The sequence below is a fragment of the Engraulis encrasicolus genome, chromosome 18 (genome assembly GCF_034702125.1).
Source record: "Engraulis encrasicolus isolate BLACKSEA-1 chromosome 18, IST_EnEncr_1.0, whole genome shotgun sequence".
In the NCBI taxonomy this organism is placed as follows: domain Eukaryota; kingdom Metazoa; phylum Chordata; class Actinopteri; order Clupeiformes; family Engraulidae; genus Engraulis; species Engraulis encrasicolus.
Window position 1 is genome coordinate 40,237,023 of NC_085874.1, and position 17,963 is coordinate 40,254,985.

At 44.2% G+C, this 17,963-nt stretch overlaps 1 protein-coding gene across 3 annotated transcripts in view; it reads left to right on the forward strand.

The window, feature by feature from the left end:
• fam49a (family with sequence similarity 49 member A) overlaps positions 1-17,963 on the forward strand; it is a 79,253-nt gene that overhangs the window by 49,693 nt on the left and 11,597 nt on the right. Inside the window, exons 3-7 of one of the 3 annotated variants that reach the window (XM_063223619.1) lie at positions 7,465-7,544; positions 9,939-10,060; positions 10,547-10,652; positions 12,330-12,466; positions 16,669-16,746. In XM_063223619.1, coding sequence (XP_063079689.1) covers positions 7,475-7,544; positions 9,939-10,060; positions 10,547-10,652; positions 12,330-12,466; positions 16,669-16,746 — 513 coding nt within the window. In that variant the 5' untranslated portion in view covers positions 7,465-7,474. Of the gene's footprint in view, positions 1-7,464; positions 7,545-8,105; positions 8,186-9,938; positions 10,061-10,189; positions 10,209-10,546; positions 10,653-12,329; positions 12,467-16,668; positions 16,747-17,963 lie in introns of those variants that run through there. The other 2 variants (XM_063223618.1, XM_063223620.1) reach the window with 2 other exon arrangements.

The following is a 17,963-nucleotide window of genomic DNA, read 5'->3' on the forward strand; positions in this document are numbered from 1 at the left end:
CAGGAGGAGCAGGAAGCAGTGGGGAGTCTCACTCACTCACTCACTCACTCACTCACTCACTCACTCACTCACTCACTCACTCACTCACTCACTCACTCACTCACTCACTCACACACTCACACACTCACTCATACACTCACTCATACACTCACTCATACACTCACTCATACACTCACTCACTCGCTCACCTCACCACCACCTCCAATACCAGTTATTGTGCACATATTTGTGTGTGTGTGTGTGTGTGTGTGTGTGTGTGTGTGTGTGTGTGTGTGTGTGTGTGTGTGTGTGTGTGTGTGTGCGTGCGTGTGTGTGAGAGAGTGTGCGTGCGTGCGTGAGTGCGTGCGTGCATCTAGACTCTAGTGGAAGTTTGAGGAATAACTTGCATATTAGTGGAGGTTTACTCACAGTGGCGGTGGGTGAACATGACGCTGTAGTGTAGTCCTTCATGCTCACGGTAACTGCACGTGCATCGCATTAATACAACTGCCAATAGAAGATTACAATTCCATTTAGATATTTATTTTTGGGGAGTGAAGTGGCACATCGTATTAATGCATAATGTCATGAATGGGCTTGCATGCCCATGGGGACCCGGGTTCGAGTTCAGCCTGGCTCATTCCCCAGCCCTGCCCCCATGTGTCTCTCCCATTCTTATTCTTTCATAATAATAATAATAATACATTTATTTTGTATAGCGCTTTTCAAGACACTCAAATACACTTTACATAGCATAGAACATAAAAACTAACACATTTCAAACACAAAGACATACAGGGACTCAACAAAAGTACAACAAGTAGACGGAGTGGATGGTTTTAGGTCCATTGTGATATGGAGCAGTAGGTGTTGTGGAGACGTTTCATGATCTGTACTGTCCTGATTCACTCCACAATGGGAAAAAAAACAAAAAATACAAATAAAAAAGTCATGATTGACTGCTGGAAATGGCAGGTGGCAGGAAGAATGTCATTTCCCCCCTTGTGGTAAATCTAAATGGCGCATGGCATGCGTGGCGCACCATGAATGCATCTGTGTGTTCAATCGGCACACACTGCAGCAATTCAAAAGACGTGTGGCTGTCATGCCCAGCGCTCAGACTGTAGCAGAGTCTCCGCAGTGTGTTCCAATGGCACCACCTTGTGGTTGAGATGCAGAGCTGCAGCGTAAGCAGCTGCCGGGCCTCCATCAGCTGTTCATCAGTCATTTAGCACATCATCCATTCCAGACAGCCAGAGTAGCTCTCATTACCGGCAGCACAGGGTGAGCATGCCTTCAGTATCATGTACCCTGCAGGAGGTGTGTGTTTGTGTGTGTGTGTGTGCGCGCGAGTGTGTGTGTGAGTGTGTGTATGCGAGTGTGAGTGCGCGTGTGTGTGCGTGCCATTGATTGTATATTACTAACTACAGTGCGTGTGTGTATGCGAGTGTGTGTGGGCGTGTGCGTGCGTGCCATTGATTGTATATTACTAACTACGGTGCGTGTGTGCGTGCGTGTGCATGCGCGCTTGTGCATGCATGTGTGTGTGTGCGAGTGTTCGTGCGTCCGTGCGTGCGTGCGTGCGTGCACGGTCTAGCACAGCAATCGACTACATCCCCTAGCAGAGTTTCTCATCCTTCATCATCTGCTGGTTCCGTAGTGCTGGAGGTAGAGTTACTCTTGGGTGTGGTGATGGTTATGGTCTGACGACGAGGAGGAGGATGATGATGATGATGATGATGATGATGATGGTTCTCTTTATGGACAAACCCCGCACCCCCAGAAATATAGGATCGATAACATGTGGCCTAAAACCCTGAATGTTTCGTAAACTATGGTCATTGAAGGGGGGGGCTTTCTTGTTGTCTTACCGGGGCCCTTGAAGTCATAAGCTGTCCATGCATTTGCCGGCTGGAGTCCCTTTCTTAAACCTTTGAAGAGTAAATATTGTCAATTTGCCTTTCGTTGTGTTTTTCAGCATCAGGAAGAGTTAACGCAAGATATTTGACAACATGGTTGTTTATTGTCCCGGAATCATGTCTGGCCCTATAGCAGAGAGGTTATGTGAATATCGTTCAAATTTCAAACGGTTCCTTGAAATATTGCATTGCGCTGCTCCTGATTATTTGGATGATTAGGCAATTTATTTTTGCAATGTGATGAAAATGTTGTGGTTGGTCTGTGTAGTAACCAGCCATGTAGAAATATAGATGAACAGGCAAGCGTACACGTACACAGACATGCACACACACACACACACACACACACACACACACACACACACACACACACACACACACACACACACACACACACACACACACACACACACACACACACACACACACACACACACAGGGGTGGAAAAGTAACTAAATACTTTTACTCAATATTGTACTTGAGTAGCTTTTATGAATACTTTGTACTTTTTAAGTAATTTTTTAAATTAATACTTTTACTTGTACTTGAGTACATTTTGACCCAAGTACTTTACTCAATTACACTGTAACCTAGCCTGAGTACTGAGTAAAAAAAAATTGACTGAGAGACAAAATGCCATGCACAATAATGCCACAATCCGCCGTAAATGAAAGATTGTGCAGGATGGCACACAGCAGCATTTCCACTATTTTACTATCTTGTATCAATGTATTGGATAATGGCTGGTGTCAAGCAAGAGATAGAGGTTATGGAGGACGATATTCAAGAAAAATAAACATGACATTCTCAAGAGGAAAGCTAATTAAAAGTAACTAAGTACTTTTACTCAAATTACATTTTAAGTGAAGTACTTTTTTACTTTTACTTGAGTGGATTTTTAGATAGGTACTTTTACTTGTACTTGAGTAGAATTTAGGCAAAGTAAAGATACTTTTACTTGAGTACACATTTTCTGTACTCTTTCCACCTCTGACACACACACACACACACACACACACACACACACACACACACACACACACACACACACACACACACACACACACACACACACACACTTCCTGTCATTGATAGCCACCACCCCACCCACTGCGTATAGGCTAGCTGCTGCAATGCACTGCAAGGTATGGTACTGCCCCCATACCCATTGCCTAGATACGAGACCGAGACCGAGAGACCCTAGCGCCTTGTGAAAATACTTATTAAGGTCTTTAAAAGTCATTGGTTTTCGGTTAATAAGCGTATAACATTTCTATTTTTAACCTATTAGCCTTTACGTTGCCTCACTCTCTCATTCACACACCGGTGGCAGTGGCTGCCACACAGTGTACCACCCTGCCACTAGAAGCAAATCGGGGTTTAAGTAACTTACTCAAGGACACATCGATGTTGTCAGGCAGAGTGGGGCTCGAACCTGCAACCTTCTGGTTGCCCAGCAGGCTCCTCTTCTTCCACCTGAGCTACCACTGATGCGTAATCGTACAGCCGTAGTGCAGTTATGGGTCTGTATTGAACCAGTGCAGCTGTGGTGTGCCACAGTGGAGCTGCAGGGCGGCACTCACTCTAGTCTGCAAACTCTGGGGAGCTGGCCTCTGATTCCATTTGTGTGTGTGTGCGTGCGTGTGTGCGTGCGTGCGTGTGTGCTGCCACGTGGCCGATGCCTTGTGGGGTCTCTGGTCCTAATGAAACATTCCATAATCATATCTAGCACAGGAGCACACGGTCACAAGCAGTCACACAGGGGCACAGACGCACGTGCACACACACGCACATGCACACGCACACACACACACACACACAGGTCATGTTGAGGTTAAAACACAAAGTCAGGTCTGTTTGGTGTCGGCTGTGGTTTGTGTTTGCAAGAGAGTGTGTATGTGTGTGTGTGTGTGTGTGTGGTTAGGGTAGGTGGTGGTATGAGTGTGTGTGTGTTTGGGGGCGAGGGGTACTAGGGTGTGTTTAAAAGAAGTGTACCGGTATTTGTGAGAATTAACTTGACGGCGGATGCCACAGCCTTGAGTGAGTGATTGTGTGAGCTTGTGTGTATGCATGCATGCATTTGTAGATTGAAGGGCTCTCAGAGAGGAGTGTGTGTGTGCATGTGTGTATATGCATGCATGTTGAAGTGCTCTCAGAGAGCAGTGTGTGTTGGTGCATGCGTGCGTGTGCACATGCATGCGCTTTACAGGTTGAAGTGCTCTCAGAAAGGGGAGTGTGTTTGTGTGTGTGTGTGTGTGTGTGTCTGTGTGTGTGCGTGCGAGTGTGTGCGTGCGAGACTGCGAGTGTGTGAGTGTGTGCGTGTGAGTGTGTGCGTGCGAGTGTGTGCGTGCGAGTGTGTGCGTGCGAGTGTGTGCGTGCGAGTGTGTGCGTGCGAGTGTGTGTGCGTGTATGTGTGTTTTTGTGCGTGTGTGCATGCGCTTGCAGGTTAAAGTGCATGACTGAGGGCTGAGAGGCTGAACGAGGTCAGTGAAGTGGCAGCACAAGATCTCTCCACACTCACACACACACACACACACACACACACACACACACGCACAAAATATCTCCACACTCAAACTGACATCTGCAACCAAAGCAAGCACGCAAAGGGCCTCCAGTAAGTTGTGTGTGCTCTGCATCTGTGTGGGTGTTGTGTGTGTGTGTGTACGTGCGTGTGTGCATGTGTGTTTCTAGGGAGAGAGAGAGAGAGGGAGGCCCAGAACCAAGTCCTCATTACATTGCCTTGGGTGTGATTTGCAGGTCCTTTTTGATGACTTTTTGTCCTGGGCCGGTTAAAGCTGTCGGCGGCCCTGTACGTCTGTCTGTCTGTGTGTCAATTAGGGATGCACCGATACCGATACTGGTACCCGATACTGCTCATTGTACTCGTACTCGTACTCGTCAAGCACTTGCCGATACCAGGAACAAATGATACTGCTATTACCACAAACAATGCAAAATCTTGTCACATTCTGTGGACTTGAAAGCAGCATGGATAAAAAATGCCACCTCATACATTTTACTAGCATTTAAATCTACATGCAAATGTACAATAAAAATATCACAGGTGGAAAAAAACAAGGCCATGCATTTATTTTCATTGTATTTTGGTGGTAAAAAGGTATCTGTATCAGTACTCGGTATCGGCAATTACACAAATTAATGTACTCGTACTTGTATCGGTTTTCAAAAAAGTGGTATCGGTGCATCCCAATCAGATGATGCTCACGGCGCGCCTCATGCGTCTCCAGTCCACATTAGGGCAGTAACGATATTTTGATCGAAACGAGAAATTGTGATACTCAAGTCACGATACTGTATCGTGATGAAAGGAGGCAGTATCGTGATACGCCCTTTTAAAGGTTTGTTATCATTCAGTCCAGAAAAAAGCAACATGATATCATGTGAGAGTGCTTCCAAGCTTCAAATGAGATATATTTCAGAAATTGTGAAGTGTATTGAACCGTTGGTCAAAAATCGTGAAACAAACTGAGTCGTGAGTTGAGTGTATTTCACAGCCCTAACATCCTGTCCAGTCTGGGCCTCCAAACCACCCACAGGGTTCTCTCTAATATCTCAACTCCCATCCTCCATTGCCTCCTTGCAGCCTCGTGATGACGTCACCGACGACAGAATTGTAATTTCAATATCCCGCAAAAGCTCAATTCTCGTGTCATTTTCTCATTTGCAAACGGGATGGTGAATGAAGAATAGTCCCCAAAAAAAGTTGTTGTATCTAGTCTGACAGCGGGGAAACTTTATTGTTTTGTCCTCTGAGTGCGAGGCGGGGCGGGGCATCAGCGAAACGCGAGGCCACAACAAGCACAGGCCGAGGACGGTAGTCCGCATATTGGAATGCACCTATGTGGATAGCTGGCAGCCTGCAGTAAATCCACCCCTGCCAACTATGCCATGCATGCATGCTTTGCGGCATGCGGAGGGTAGCTAGCTAGCTAGCTAGTGTTACCCCACTGGATGTTCCTCTGACCCGTCACAACCCTGTCAAAGTGTTTGTGTATCGATTTTCTATGCGGTGATGTGGGGGTGATGGTGTCTTCTTCAGTTGTAGGAAGCGCACACCGTGTGAGGTGCAGTACACAGCCGTCAAATAGGTTATGTGATGAAAACAGTTGTCGTTTCCTCTCACTCTCAGACTGTGTACAGTACATGCGCCCCTGTTCTCAAATTGTCCATTCTATTACGAAATTGAGTTGCTTGGCTTTAAAATTCTCCAAATAATGTGAAGACTGTTTTTGCACAGTAATCAAGCATTGAAATATCCAAATATGCAGCTCACAGCAAAGCATCAAAAAATGTTTTGACTGTGAAATTAAACTTTGACTTTTTTTCGCACACCTCAGCTGGCAGGTGCGTCGGAGATGGCCCATGGGTCACTCAGCAACAACTTAAAGAAACTCCCGCACACTGACCATTTCGCTGTTCTTTCTTTAATAACGACGTTATAACGTCATTATTAAAGAAAGAACAGCAAATTGACCGTGAAATTTCACCTTCACTAAGAGACTAAACTGGAGAGTAGCTAGCTAGTGTTACCCCACTGGGTGTTCCTCTGACCTGTCACAACCCTGTCAAAGTGTTTGTGTATCGATTTTCCACGCGGTGATGCGTGGGTGATGGTGTCTTCTTCAGTTGCAGGAAGTGCACAGCGTGTGAGGTACTGTATGCAGCGGTCAAATAGGTTATGTGATGAAAACAGTTGTCGTCTCATCTCACTCTCAGAACGTCCTAAGGGGCGGCCAGCCGTGGTGTAGGGAGTTGGAATGTAGATCACAGGGTTCAAGTTCAATCCCCCCACCCTTACCAGTCCTTTTCTCCCTTCATGGCTGAAGTGCCTTTGAGCAAGGCACCTTTCCCCACACTGCTCCAGGGACTGTAACCAAAACCCTGTAATATCAAATGTATTACTCACTTTGGATAGAAGTGTATTGTAATGTAATGTCCTAATAAAATAAAATATGTTATTCAAAGTTATCCTTATATTGCGTAATGTTCTCAATTGGTGGTGATCAAATTAAGATGAGGTTAAGTGAGGAGAGAATGTTTCCCAATGCCTACCGTGTCGAGTTGTATTGTCCGTCAAGATAGATTGTGAAATTTGAATTGTGCATTTCCAAAATCTTGGCCGCCCATTCACAAATGCGATATTTTTCATGAATATTACTGTGGTCAAAACCTTGGTTTTGCAGCCAAATATATCAAGGATGTCAATGACTGGCAGATAAACTCCTATTTATGTATGAAATTTGTGCATTTCCATGTCATTGTGAAATCGTAGAAATAGTGGTAGTATATTTTTCTTTCAGTGGGAATCATTAATTTTGGAAATAAACCACTTAAAGATGCATGCTTTACTGTTAAAAAAAACTCATACAGACCATACAAACCAAATCAATACCAGCTAATTATTCAGTATTTAAACTCTGTGAACTGTATTCTATGTTAATGAAATGTTTTGGTGCATAGATTGTAATAGATATTGCAGTAACATTGTAATCTGACTTGACCTTGCTTTGTTTTTTGTTTGTAACATCTACATTTGATCAGGTTTGCTGGAATGGGTAATCTACTCAAAGTCCTGACAAGGGACATAGAGAACTATCCCCATTTTTTCCTGGACTTTGAAAGTAAGTGTGATGGGAGGAGTCTGTGAGCCTGTTAAGCTGTCATCATCTAACTCGTGACTTTTTTTCCAATCAGCAAACGGTTTGCACAGGTGGTGGCTGCACCCTCCACAATGGCAGGACAAAGGCGTGATTTTCTGTGTGCCCCTGTTCTCAAATTGGCCTTTCTATTATGAAATTGAGTAAAATGCTCTAAATAATGTGAACACTGTTTTTGCGCATCAAGCATGGAAATATCCAAATATGCTGCTTGCAGCAAAGCTTCAAAAATTGTTTTGACTGAAATTGAGACTAAATTGTTTCCTGGCGACAATAAAAAGGCACCTTTTTGAGGACAGGTCTTTGGAACCCACACAGAACGTGTCAATCACGTACCAGTCACACCCCCTCACAATGACTCCTCCCACTTTCTGCTGCTGTGATGTGCTTGGTTTTCTTCACAACTTTCACGCAACACAACCCTCTCTTCTTTTCTTTCTCTCTCCCTCTCTTTTTCTGTCTCTCCCTGTGTTCCCACCTCCCTCCCCGTCACCTGCCCTCCCCTCTCCCGCTCTTCTCTTTCAGACACCAAATGGGGAATCTGTTAAAAGTGCTCACTTGCACTGACCTTGAGCAGGGGCCAAATTTTTTCCTTGACTTTGAAAGTGAGCAGAGCTTTTGCCTGGCTTGTCGTTTGTCACGCTCACCCCTGTCCTGTCCATAGTTTGTATCTGTCTCTGTCCGTCTTTGCCTGTGCTTTGTTACACACGCGTTCTGCCATTTTGTGTCTATCTCCTGCATGATATCCCTCCGGCTGCTGTGCGTGTGTGCGTGCGTGCAAGAGATGTCTGTTCTGCACGTGTCCTTGTCTGTGTTGCATGTTGTGTTGTAGATTTGTGGTCAGTGTTCCTGCATGCTCCTGTCCTCTAGATCACTTTTTAGACACACTTGTGTTGGATGCGTTATTTTGTTTTGTTCTATGAAATAAGTGTATAATGTACTGTATTGGTAGTAATATTAATGCAAATGTGATCGCTGGTATCTCTCCTTCCTTCTTGCCTGCTCGCCTGCTTGGCTCGGCACTGCCGGTTTCCCACATACTGTACTACTGATGTGAACTGGCCCTTCTAATCCCTTTAGCCCTTTACCACCCCTTATTGTTAGCCACTAGCTTTCCTATCTACACTAGCCTTACTATTAGCGACTCGGCTAGCTATCCACACTAGCCTTACTATTAGCCACTAGCGTGGGTATCTTCACCAGCCTTACAACTGCACTTGTTGTTCTGTATATTTCATGTGTACTTTGTATTTGCTTGTGATGTTGGCTTGATTATGTCCTCTTTTGAAAGTCGCTTTGGTTATAAAGTGTCTGCCAAATGCAATGTAATGTAATGTAATGTAACATTAGCCATTAGGCTGGCCACTACCCTTACTATTAGTCTCTATGCTGTCTACATGTATTTTCCCTAGCCTTACTATTAGCCGCTAGCTTGGCTATCTACACTAGCCTTAATATTATCCACTAGGCTGGCTATCTACATTAGCCTTAACAATGGCGATTAGCTTGGCTATTTACACTAGCTTTACTATTAGCCACTAGCTTGGCTAACTAGCCGTACTAATAGCTATGAGTTTGGCGGCTATCTACACTAGCCTCGTTATTCACAACACTAGCCTGGCTATCGCCACTGCAAAGCTCTGCAGCTGTAGTCTCACCAAATTTAGTTGTAAACGCTAGAGTTTTAAGAGGCTGGGTTTGAACTGTGTCGAAGAAATGCCACTAGTTGAAGCTCCAATCAGTCAGACCACTCACAGCTGGGCCAATGACAGGACTAAGTTTGACAAATAAAAAACACGCATATCTGCCTCAAAAATAGGTACTGGACTAAAGAAAGTAAAATACTAGCAAGAAAATAAAGTCTGCAACACCAAGCGACTGTTTCTCTCATTTTATGTGTAACGTTTCGGGCAGTATGCCCTTCATCAGACCGAAACAGATTCCCAAAACATTACACATTCAACAAGAGAAACGGGAGCTTGGTGTTACTTCACTTTTTCCTATCCAATGACCACTATCCTTAAAAACTGGCTCAGTTCAGATAACCATCTTGGTAGATGGTGGCAGTATTGGCCACCGTTGTAATTCCTGTGATAATGTGCCGATTTTGTCAGTTCTTAACTGGAACCAGATGAATGAAAACAATGTTCGTTTGTGATGGTGTTTAGCTGCTGTGATGAATTAAACTGAAGTTCGTACAGTACAGAGAATGTTATTTATTTCTACCTGTTCTGCGTGTTTATAATTCAGCTCTGTGGTCAGTACATGAAACTGTGAGTAAATATGCAAGCTAAGTGTGTGTGTACGTGTGTGTACGTGTGTGTACGTGTGTGTACGTGTGTGTGCGTGTGCGTGTAGATGCGCAGCCCACAGAGTGTGAGCGTGACGTGTGGAACCAGGTGAATGCCGTGCTGCAGGAGTCCGAGAGCATCCTGTTGGGCCTGCAGGCATACAAGGGAGCCGGCCAGGAGATACGAGATGTACAGTAACACACACACACACACACACACACACACACACGGTAGCCGGACAGGAGATACGAGATGTACAGTCACACACACACACACACACACACACACACACACACACACACACACACACACGGTAGCCGGACAGGAGATACGAGATGTACAGTAACACACACACACACAGACACAGACACACACACACACACACACACACACACACACACACACACGCGTACACACACGTACAAGGGAGATACAAGATGTAATAGACACACACACATACACACACACACACGTACAAGGGAGCCGGCCACGAGATACGAGATGTAAGACACACACACGCACGGAGAGCTGAACAAGGCATACAAGATGCAGGAGCCACACATGCACACAAACATGCGCACAGACGAAGTAAAAGCTCACATGTGCTCGATTTTTGCATGAAAACGCATCTTCACTGAACGTGACAAAACCGCCATCTCCCCCTCTGCTGTGCAGGCGATCCAGAACCCCAATGACATGATCCTGCAGGAGCGGGCCTGGAACTCCGTCTGTCCGCTCGTCATCCGCCTCAAGAAGTTCTACGGCTTCTCACTGCGGCTAGGTAAGTATTACTCACACACACACACACACACACACACACACACACACACACACACACACACACACACACACACACACACACACACACACACACACACCGACGCACGCAAGCAAACACACACACACACACACACACACACACACACACACACACACAGACTGACGCACACACACACACAGACTGACGCACACACACACACAGACCGACGCACACTTACGCAAACACACACACACAGACCGACACGCACACACAAAACTACCCCAGCAAAAGGGGTCAAAACATGGATTTAGTCCTCACATGCAGCAAGGACCCCACCTTGTTGCTGTCCTCCAATAGCAGTGGCCTCATGAAGGGAGATTGGTGCAGTGTACACTCTACACAGTGTGTCTGGTGCAGACACAGTCAGTGTGTGTGCAACCGGTTCGCTGCTCCTACATTCTCTGTTTCTCAGCATGTATTTACGTTTTAATTAACGTATTATTTTCTATTGACTTGTATTAGGGCTGGGCGGTTTACGGTTAAAAAACCGTGATCTCGGTTTCACCTACACAAGGTTCTCTTTTTGATGAGAGACGGTTTTGTTGTTGTTGTTCATACTAGGCTACGTGCGTGAACTTCATACTTCGTGTCACACTTCATTTCAACTCCAAGTCCACTGTTGCTTTTCTACTAGGAAATGTCATCACAATTTAAGATGTTGATTGAAGCAATACAAATAATTGGTTAATCGCGCTAAAGAAGCTGGTGAGAGTGAAGCATAGCCTAATGAAGAACCCACATGGCATGGATGAATCATGATGAACATTTAAATCAACTTAGCTTACATTTGATCTCACAAAGTTAAATAAAAGGCTATTCTAATAGACTACAACAGTTCTCAGATCCTTAACTGTATTTCATTACCATCCCAACTGCGTGTGCAGGACTGCTGTTAAGGCTGCGTATGAGTTTTGCCATTGAGGCTAATTTAGCTTAGCTTGCAAAATGCAATGGGCAGACAAGATACATTGCTACATTGCTGTTTGAAATTATTTGGGAGCAAAATAGGAGCGAAATACATCGCCATATGACAAAAACTACCTGACAAAATACATTCTACGTTATATTTGGCCTTTAATTCAAAGAAAATATTCACACAATGTCAAGTAAATCCGTTTGTTTTCGTGTCTCTTCAGTCTGCTCCGTTTCTGTCCCACTGTGTTTACTCGCTAGTCATGCGCTGCGCAAGGCAACATGCGGTCGTAGTGATCAATGTTGCCAGGTGTACAACGATAACTAAGCAAGTAGTGTTGCCAGGTGTTGAACAAATATGCAGTTTTGGGCTGTCTTGGGGAAAAAAGCCAAAAACAGCTGCTTATAACAATTTATTAACCCTTTTTACTTGAAAGGGAACTTAAAGTCTTGGGCAGGGAAATATAAACTATAAAATTTAAAAATATTGAAATGAAAAAGTGATAAAATAGAAATGGAGATTAATTTAAATTCATGATTGTATCTCATTTTTAAATTTAATTTCAGTTTTTTTTTCGTCCGAAAGATTAAGATTTGGGGGGAAATCGCTGCTTATCAAAAAACCGTGCAGAAAACCGTGATGTCAATTTTCATCAAGAAAACCGTGATGCTCATTTTTTCCAAAACCGCCCAGCCTTAACGTGTATCTGTACCTGTGTACTCCAGAGAAGGCGCTGCAGAGTCTGCTGGTGTGCCTGACGTGCCCCCCCTACACCCCCATGCAGCACCTGGAGAAGGAGCAGGCCCTGGCCAAGCAGTTTGCAGAGATCCTGCACTTCACGCTACGCTTCGACGAACTCAAGGTAGTAGAAGAACTCAAGCCCCTTCCTGCTTCCTGACACGAAAGCTCCCGCACACTGTTTACATACATTTGCAGCTTTCATTTGCGACATTTTCGAAATGTTTCAACATGTAAATTCATACTACATTTCAACGAACTCAAGGTAGTAGAAGAACTCAAGCCCTTCCTGCTTCCTGACACGAAAGCTCCCGTCGCACACTAGTGTTCACATTTGCATCGTTTCATTTGCGACGTTTCGAAACGTTTCGACACGTAAATTCACACTACGCTCCGACGAACTGAAGGTAGCGCCACCACCGGCCCTTTCCTGCTTTCTGACACGAAAGCTCCCGCATACTGTCCACATTTGCAGTGTTTTCCTTGCAATGTTTCGAAACAAAACGTCACAAATGTGAACCAGTGGTGTAGTCTATGTAGAACGCAGGTATACGCAGTATACCCACCTCAAAATTTCAGGGATTTCAGTATACCCACTTAAAATTGATTAATCCATTATTTAGAATAGCACAAATATATACAGTATACCCACCTCAAAAAAATGCTCAAATATACAGTATGCCCACCATAAAAAAGTAGACTACACCACTCATGTGAACAGGGTGCGGGAGCTTTTTTTGCCTCTAACTTTGGTGATCGAGGGTGTCCACTCCTACGCACCAGGCCTTAGGAGGTGTGCAAGGATTCTAAAAAATAGTACCTTCTTACCTCCTGTCCTTTCTTACTTTCTTTCATTCATTCTTTCTTTCTTTCTTTCCCTTGCTTTCCTCTTTCTCCTGCCATTATACCATCATCTTCATGTCTTCTTTCCTCTTTCTCCTGCTATTTTACCATCATCTTCTTTATATTTGTCGTTATTTGGATTCTGGTTCTGTCTTGCTCTTGGGTCCTCCTGGCTGTGTTTCCTGTGGGCTTCGTTCTCCATTTCCTTCTCTTCTGGGTTTCATAACTAGTTGTGCTGTGCAGAGCTGTTTATCTTGGCACGCATTGGGGAACACGCCAGACTTGACGCTGCCACTCACATCCCCACACACACACACACACACACACACACACACACACACACACACACACACACACACACACACACACACACACACACACACACACACACACACACACATGCACATACACACACACACACACACACACACACACACACACACACACACACACACACACACACTTACACCAGATGTGTCCCTGCTGGGTAGAAGATTTCATAGATTACTCTTTTTCTGCATATCTGCATATGTCAGTTGTCTCTCCAGACTAGCCCTTTGGGGAGGATGGGACAGTAAGTGATGCTACTCACTATTTCCTGGAGGGGGGACATCGTTATGACATTTTACTGAGAGTTTTATGTGACTGACTATGACTTGGTCTTTAAAGACAAAAGTGGAATGATATTCTTCAAGAAATGTTAACGGAATTTCACATCTAGTATGTGAACATTTGGATATAATGGATTCAAACTTCGCCTAAAGAAAATGTCCAGATGTGTCCAGCAACATACACATATATGACAAATGTTGACTATGGTGATTCATGGTATATGTGGTTTTATGCAATACCTCACATAATTTCTATGTCTATGTGGATACATGTGTAGCAATGCTACGTATTCAGAACAGCAGATGGCGCTCTTGGCACCTTTTCACCTTTTTTCTTTGGCCTTAATATCCTGAACTCAGCCAAGCAGTGACCCATTACTGCCCTACAGAGCCAAGTGCAGTAACTACACCAACACTGAAACTGAGAACAAGGCCAGAGAGAGTTTATGGGTAATACGAGAGAGGAATCTCGCTACTTTTTCCGGGTGGTACTGTCCACTAAGTGGCGCCATCCAGACAGCGCAGAGGAGCGCCAAGGAGCGCAGAGGCTGTTGAAATGAATGGGGTCGCATGGAGCTCAACCACGATGCTGCCATTGCTTTGGGAGAGAATTGGTATCATCGTTTCATTTTATTTTTCCAAAAGGCAGGATAGATTATCCTTTCAAACAGCAGTTAGTTTGAATGTTTAAACTTGCTGGATCTTTGTAAAATACGTCTTTATTGTCAATATGACGTCACGAGTGGCTTCACACACTGCGTTTAGATTGGTCGGCCGGCTGCATTGCTGTGATCACGACGACCGTAAAGCAATTTTGTTAGCAAGATGCTAGCGGAGCCTGACTCATAAATGCCAACGCTGTGGGAAATCAGAAGGACATAATTCCCAGGTTATTGTACATTTCATTGAAATCCACATTGGTTTCTCAGAACTTACAGTAATATTGTCAAGTTTCAGCAGACAGCGAGCACAATTGTCAGTTATTAGCGCCAGCCTTATGAGCTCTGCTGTCTCGACAGCGCTCCCTAGGTGAACTGCAGGCACGGGTTTGAGGGCGAGATTCAACACTGTATGTAAACCCACTGTGACAAGGCCTTGAAAGTATTTAGTATTTGGTTGGATATTGCAGTTACTGCAAATCTTACATAGCAGTATCTCAAAAACAGGACATGTTTTGACCATCATGCTTTGTCACAAGATAAAGTATGTTTAATAATGAAGACTATTTTAAAGGGACACTGTGTGAGATATTTAGTTGTTTATTTCCAGAATTCATGCTACCCATTCACTAATGTTACCTTTTTCATGAATATTTACCACTACTATGAAATTCTAAATATTTATTATGTCTGGAAAAATTGCACTTTTCATACATGAAAAGGAGGATCTTCTAAATGGTCCACCATTTTGAATTTCCAGAAATAGCCATTTTTAGCTGCAAAAGTGACTGTACCTGGGCCATACTAGAAAATATTAGTTTATAACTTAATAAACTATCATGAAAAGGTCAAATTTGGCAATAGGCAACACAGTTTCAATGAGCAGCATAGTTGCAGTACCTTTTTTGACCATTTCCTGCACAGTGTCCCTTTAAGTCTAAATTAAATTTTGACAAAACGTGTAGTCACTGCACTTTGCCTTTGTAGGGGAGAGTAGTAGCCAGGAAAGATGGCAGGATGGGGGGGGGGGGGGGGCAAAGGGGCCAGTTGTCCGGGCCCAGGGAGATAAGGCCCCCTAGCACTGGTTCCTCATTATGTTGCATACATTTTTATTTTTTATTTTTTTTTTTGGGGGGGGGGGGTCCCTTTCAGATGTCTTTGTCCCGGGCCCGGCTGTCAGTGACCCTGATACTGTAGCAGTAGCAGACCTTTTGCATCGGACACGTGTAGTGAATGTAGAACACATGTGGGTGCAAAGGTTAGCGGATGGCTAAAGGCTAATCTCGACCGCTAAGGTATTTTATTTGCCCATAAATTCCGCTTGGCATCCCAAAGCTGCCTTCAACCTGCGTCTCTCTAAGCGCCTTGGTAAAGAAATCGCAAGACATTTTGCTGAGTGGACATGTCTTTGGGCGATGGCACGCTCCCCCCTAAAGACGGCATTTTTTTTTTTTTTTTGCTTGGCGTGGAAGAACGCATTTCTTGGGAATGCCCACCTTGGCATTTTATTTGTTTTGTGAAAGGATCATAAAACATCCACCAAGCGTTTTTACAGCATTGTAATGGCAATGTCAGTCAGTGGCAGTGAAGGGAATAGTTCGTGCCAGTTTCTCATCGTCCCGTGTGTGCGCGTGTGTGTGCGTGTGTGTCTGTGTGTGCGTGCATGCGTGCGTGTGCGTGCGTGCGTATGTGTGCATGCTGTGCTCTATATGATGGTGAAGGGAATAGTTCATACCAGAGAATTTCTCAGGGTCCTGTGCGTGCGTGCGTGCGTGCGTGTGTGCATGTGTGCATGCTGTGCTCTATATGATGGTGAAGGGAATAGTCCATACCACAGAATTTCTCAAGGTCCCCCGTGTGTGTCTGTGTGTGTCTGTGTCTTTTCGTGTGTGTGTGTGTGTGTGTGTGTGTGTGTGTGTCTGTGTGTGTGTGTGTGCGCGTGCGTGTGTGTGTGCGCGTGCGTGTGTGTGTGTGCGCGCTTGTGTGTGTGCGCGCGCGCGTGTGTGTGTGTGCGCGCGCGCGTGTGTGCGTGCGTGCGTGTGTGTGTGCGCGTGTGTGTGTGTGTGCGCGTGTGTGTGTGTGCGCGTGTGTGTGTGTGTGCGCGTGTGTGTGTGTGTGTGTGTGCGCGCGTGTGTGTGCGCGCGTGTGTGTGTGCGCGCGTGTGTGTGTGTGCGCGTGTGTGTGTGTGCGCGTCTTTGTTTGCGGTGGTCTAGATGAGGATCCCTGCCATCCAGAATGACTTCAGCTACTACAGACGGACCATCAGCAGAAACAGGATAAACAACATGAACGTGAGTTCACACCACATGCTGACTCGTAATGAAATGTGTTCATAATTAAATTAATAGATAGATAGGTAGGTAGGTAGGTAGGTAGGTAGGTTATTTATTCGTCTTCACAGAAACTTGTTGTCAGTACATCCGATAGTTACAGAAACAGAAAAAGCACAAAGGACAGATATACACACACACACACACCCCCCAAGGCAAAACTGAAACACAGCATGGTGTGTAAATAGTCTGTCTATCTATCTAGGGGTGGGCGGTAACCGCGGTATAATATCGTGTGCGGTATTTTTTCATCAATGATAGAGATTTTGTCTCATACCGTATACCGCAATAGCACATTGCGTCCTGTAGATGTAGAGTTATAGTTATAGATCAAAAGTTAAAAAATATGTTTTCAAATGATTTGAATGACAAGAATTCCCACATAGAAGATAAAACAATGTCTGACCAGTCATTTCCAAAAAATAAAATGCAAAAAAATTGTGTTTTGGTCATTTTGCCACAAAACGCTTAATTTTAACATTTTATACACAAATGTACAATACCGTGATATATACCGTGATATATACCGTGGCTAAAATTATACCGAGGTATACATTTTTGGCCATACCTCCCACCCCTATATCTATCTATCTATCTATCTATCTATCTATCTATCTATCTATCTATCTATCTATCTATCTATCTATCTATCTATCTAATATAAATATATTAAAATAAAATTGCGACAAAAGTCTAAGCAGCATTATCACAACTGCTGAAGTTAAACACTTTTGAGCAAGATCACACACTCACTCCTGGATTGTCCTGGATGGCCACACAACTAACATTTGCCCACATTGCGAGGCCTTACCTTAACAATTACAGTAGCATGCACACATATGGCACATTACGTACTACTATATCCTGTTAAATTAAAATTGCAGTGTGGAAATCGCACACAAACAACTGCTAATATTTAGTTGAGGAATACCAAGGATTGTTGTTTAAGCACTTAGAATAAATCTGACGTTTTAAATATTAGTGGAAGTTACTTACAACCCTTCAGTACCACATGTGCCGGTGTGAATTTGATAAGATGATGAATAACTACACAAACACCAAACACTGATTATTTTCTTCATCTCTCTTTGTCACTGTAAATAATCTTAATTGCTGTTGTTACACAATGTCATTGATTGGGGGTATCTAGTTATTCATTCTAGACAAAGGTCCAGCTA